We start from the raw sequence: 5274 nt of genomic DNA on the forward strand, positions 1-5274 counted from the left end.
TTTTTTTTTTTTTTTAACTGGAACAAGTGAAGAGTACATTTGTGGTAGAAGGGCAGAGACCATTTAGCTCCAAAACAAATTGTACTTACACCGATAACTAACTACCCATTTTCTTCCTGCAATACCCAGAAAGTACTTCAGTGTCCGTTCACACACCAGCTCCTTATCTGCAGAGCAAACAAGAATAAGATCTCTTTCAGTTTTGCCATTAGTGAAAAAAAACCACCAAAAACCAAGAACAGCTGGCGTTATTTGTACCTAAAAGCAAAAGTTTTTTGCTAAGTGCAGCAGCAAAATATCAAGACCATCTATAGAAAGCTTCCAAAATTCTACTGTCCTGATTCTACTAAACTGAAGGAAATGAGCAGAAACTAACTACATGTACAACTTCTGAACGCTTTTTTAGTTATTCAGTAAAGATAAGAAGCAAGAAAAAGCATGAATACTAGTCAAGACAGAGGATGCTAACAGTAGGACTCAGTGCCTAATGCTGGCATAAACTTTTAGATGACTAGCCATTTAAGATAGTCTTCTACTCTACCAGAACAGGCACAACTTCAGAAGGCAGTTTATCCTATCTGTTATTTTGTATGAAGACGGAACAATCTACCTCTCCAAAAACATATGGTCATGGTGTCTGTGATACACTTCCTGAAGAAAAAGGCAAAAATGGAGTCCATAGATTTGAAGTAACAGGATTTTCTGGCTCCTTTTCTATGTTGGTTTTCACAAGCAAGAAAGGCTGATGTGATAGATTGTATCCAAATATGAGCCAGCTAGAAGTGCTTCTATGAAGCAAAATGCAAGCACAGTATATAGCATACCCACACCCAGATTTGGCTCAAAATACTTTGCTTTTTAAGAAAATGTTGGTTAAAAGCTAGTGGTAGGTTCAGTAGAGAGCTTAAATATAACCTGTGCCTACACACAGCGATATAGTAACTTAATGTTACTGATGAACGTTATGCTTTCCTGAAGTCAATATAATGCTATCTGTTTCAGAATACATTTGTCAAATTTGAAACTGTAGTATTTTACTGAAGTTTCTATAAAGTTCCTTGAAGCTTTTAATAATGGGATTCTTGAGCTCTACCAAAGAGCAAAACCTAATTTAAATACCTTAATTAAGCACGTGGATAATAGTTATGATGAAATGGTAGGGCTGCTTTGTTCCTGTACAAGCACACCTTCACTATCAACTACCATCAGTTACACATACAGTTAAGTCCCACTTCCAGTTTTCTATTAAAGATAAGGTTTCTTTCCAAAATTTAGAATGAAACAGCATTTATAATCCCTGCAATGAATTAGGAAACCAAAATAGCATCTTATTTCCAGAATGTTTGTATCCCATTTCTTTAGGAACTATCTTGCTTTCTTTTTGGTTGGTTCTGAACTACTTCATGTTAACATGCTGTAAACACCTGAAAATTGTGACCAAACAGTTGGAGAAAGAAAAATAATTAAGTAACACTAACTTCAAACCACACAAGGAAACAAAACATACCCTCACTCTGATTCTGTGAAATAGAATAAGAAAGATTCCCAAGTTTAAACAAAAGAATTATGATAGAGAAGAAAACAATTAATACCTTCCCCTCAAACTTATTCAAATTTATTGCTGAACTGTCTGCTTGTTGGTTAGCCTAGAGTTAAAATTCTATATGGTGTATAAATAGAGGATTTGCTCACATAGCTCCCAACAAACCTGTTTTCATTATGACATGGGTTGTTCCTTCAGTAATGTGATTAGATAAAGTGCTCTCAGTTTTTCTTGCAAACTTCTGGACCACCAACTGAAAAGTAGTTAAGAAAATTAATAACTAGCAAAACAGATTAAAAATACCCAACAACTCCAGTTTATAGGAGTATAACATAAGAAGATAGTTACTTTAAAGTAACGGTTTTATTTGTGTTGGCACACAGCATGTACATTTCCTTAAAAGTCAATAATTTTGGCACCATTCAACAGGCTAAAGTAAAGAAGAGCTCTCGGTAAGTAGTTTATAAACCAAAAGCCATATGCTCCTGGAAATGAATTGTAGAAACAAGTTTATTAGCAATTCAGAATTGATTAATTATAGAAATCCTCACTATGGATCTGAATTTGAGTAAAGAAGCAGCATCTGAGAACATGAAGGGAACCAAAAAACCAAACAACCCCCTCCCCCCCAAGCACCAGGGCTTTCTAGAAATAAAGTCCTCTTGCTTTGGAATAATGTGGTTTTCCCCTAGACAGTAGGCAGTCATTTAAAAAGTTCAAACTTCACTAGGCTTAATAGTGCCATTTACAGGCAGCATTCTTCATACTTTTAGGAGTGAAAAAGTTTGACTTGAGTTGCTGTATTACTGATCTGCAATTCCTGTAAGATTAGCTTCCACTATACTTAGATGTCTCTATGTTGAGGACTACAGTGGTAATCAGGAACGATTAACACGTGATCTCTAAAACTTCTGAAATATACTTACATGTTCACTTTGATTCAGACCTGATGCCACAATTGACATTTCTTTCCTGTTAGTCACAACTGGACTTGTAGCATTTTCTTTCCCAGCGGCATTGTGCGGAACAGATATAGGAAAACACACACTTCTCTTCGATTTACATTCTTGAGCACAGCTTTTATTAGCATTCTGAGCTATAACAGAACTATTTGTTGCTTCTGCAGTTCGAGGGTTAAGAAGCCTTACAGAGGAGGAAGAGCTATTTAGATTCCTGGTCACATTTCCAGAGAGATTTGATAAGACAGATGCACTGTTTAGCCTGGTTCCAGATTTCTGCTCATGTGCGTTTTCTGAAGGAAAAGAGAAATTACTCCTTGAAACAATTTCATCCTTCTTGTAGTCATGGTGGAAGGCTGTTGCCCTACCTTTTAAGTTTAAATGCTGCAGTCGCTTCCTCTCCTTATTTGTTTATTACTTCACCTTTGCCTCTGTCATTACTTTTTCCTGATCTATAGCTGAGACACTAGAATACCTGTGAAACTTTTAGTAGCATATCTGTCAAGAAGGATAAATTTATATGCGAGACAGATAATAACTCCCATTACTGTCAAAATGTTGTCCAACCCCATCCTGATGGGCAGCGATACAGCTGGGCTACCAAACAAAACCAACCAAACAAGAAGTAACATCGTTTTAAATTGACCAGGAATATATAAATTAAAATCCTTGATTTACAATAAAAAGTTGTATTGTGCTGGTATGTAAAAACATAAAAAAAGCAGTGCTGTGGTTTAACGTGGCAGGCAGCTAAACACCACACAGCTGTTCGCTCACACCCCCCCCAGTGGGATGGGGGAGAGAGTCGGAAAAGAGGTAAAACTCGTGGGTTGAGATAAAGACAATTGAATAGGACAGAAAAGGAAGGGAAAATAATAGTAATGATAAAAGAACAGACAAAACAAGCGATGCACAATGCAATTGCTGACCACCTGCTGACCAATGCCCAGTCAGTTGTCATATGGTATGGAATATCCCTTTGGCCAGTTGAGGTCAGCTGTCCTGGCTGTGCCCCCTCTGAGCTTCCTGTGCACCTCCAGCCTCCTCGCTGGCAGGGCACTATGAGAAGCTGAAAAGTCCTTGACTTAGTGTAAGCACTGCCCAGGAACAACTAAAACATCAGTGTGTTAACATTATTCGCATCCTAAATCCAAAACACAGCACTGTACCAGCTACTAGGAAGAAAATTAACTCTATCCCAGCCAAAACCAGGACAAGCAGGAAAAAAAGCAGAAAGCAAAATGTGTTGGATCCTTCTTAAATGTTACCTGCTTCAAGCTGACACTGACTATATTCTTGCACTGCTTCCTGCACAGGTTTTGCCTTTTCAGAAGGAGCTTTGCTCTTCAGAACACTGTCACACTGAAGGCCTTTCTCCAAATCTGTTCTCTTTAACAAACAGGATTTAGAAGATGGAAGCAACAATTCTGGAGACCTTGAGAGAAGGAAATTGGTTTTAATACCTTTTTTACTCTTCTAAGTATTAGAACCATGTAGCAACAGCTAAGCTATTGTAATTGCTCAAAAGCTGAGAGGTATTTATTTCAAGATTTTTTCTTTTTTTTTTTTTTAATACAAGATTAGAAGACAAAAAAAACCCCAAAACAGAACAGAACAAAACAAAACATTTACCTTTCTTTTTCTAACTCTTTGCTTTTACTGTTGAGAGAATCACTTGGCATAACATGGAAATCATTGGCTGAAAATCCCTTTGAACTGCTGTATTTATGATTTTCAAAATTTCCTTCTGAGGTTGACTCTACCCCTTTAAAAAAGAAAAATAATTCTTAAACAAGCAAAATAAAAGTAACTGTTCTTAATTGTTTCTTCAGGTAAGAAGTCAAGCATTCTCTAAAATCTCAATCCAGATACCCTTCAGAGAGGCAAGTGTCCCAGAACAGAAGTCTACACAAAATACTAAGCCATTTGAAGCACAGCTAACAACTACATTTTATTTCACATATTATATCATCTACAAAACTAAGATGTCAGTTATGTCTTAGGTGGAAAAAGTAGGATATAAAATAGGCCAAAGGCAAATTTACACTATTTAGCGCAGTTTGTTTATGAATCCCCTCAACACATTACCGTATCTGTTCACAAGCACTAGAGAGGCATTTATTTGATAGCTAAAGATGCCTGTAATTTTTATCAAACCATCAATAACTCTAATCAGTTTAAGTTTTTACGAGTCAGAAATCCATATTCTAGCATAACAATGTAAACATGCGTTGTATTAATGAAATTATTTTAAGTAGTTTTCCCATCCAAAGGAAACTAACCATTGATTTGCTGACTTAATCTTCAAGCAGTCTATTTATAGTCATCTTACCAATTTGGCCTACTGGGCTTAGAAATATCACATTTCAAAGTCTTCTCTATGAAATAATATTCTCAAACATAGTAAGGTTGAATGCCATGCAATTCAACGAGCTCTGTTAACTAAGTATGGATTGTAACCAGTCTTTTAGTGTTAAATACACTGTTAATGTTTTAACGGCTCAAGATGTCCAAAAGATGAGATAGAAGGCTGAAAACACAGTGCAGCTGTTAAATCAGTAACACAAAATCAGAAGAGGATTGTCGTGGTTTAACCTCAGTTGGCAACTGAGCACCACGCAGCCGCTCGCTCACTCCCCCCACCCTGTGGGATGGGGAAGAGAATTGGAAGAGCACAAGTGAGAAAAACTCATGGGTTGAGATAAAAACAGTTTAATAATTGAAATAAAATGATAATAATAATAATAATAATAATAATAATAATAATAATGA

General features: G+C 36.4%; 1 protein-coding gene across 1 annotated transcript in view; it reads right to left on the bottom strand.

The window, feature by feature from the left end:
• BRCA1 (BRCA1, DNA repair associated) overlaps nt 1–5274 on the bottom strand; it is a 26875-nt gene that overhangs the window by 5707 nt on the left and 15894 nt on the right. The window contains exons 13-17 of the mRNA XM_019473014.1: nt 4135–4267; nt 3771–3937; nt 2470–2795; nt 1709–1796; nt 90–167 (exon numbers count right to left, since the gene is read on the bottom strand). Of these exons, the coding sequence (XP_019328559.1) occupies nt 90–167; nt 1709–1796; nt 2470–2795; nt 3771–3937; nt 4135–4267 (792 nt within the window). The remainder of the gene's footprint in view (nt 1–89; nt 168–1708; nt 1797–2469; nt 2796–3770; nt 3938–4134; nt 4268–5274) is intronic.

The sequence above is a fragment of the Aptenodytes forsteri genome, unplaced genomic scaffold (genome assembly GCF_000699145.1).
Source record: "Aptenodytes forsteri isolate BGI_AS27 unplaced genomic scaffold, ASM69914v1 Scaffold492, whole genome shotgun sequence".
NCBI lineage: Eukaryota > Metazoa > Chordata > Aves > Sphenisciformes > Spheniscidae > Aptenodytes > Aptenodytes forsteri.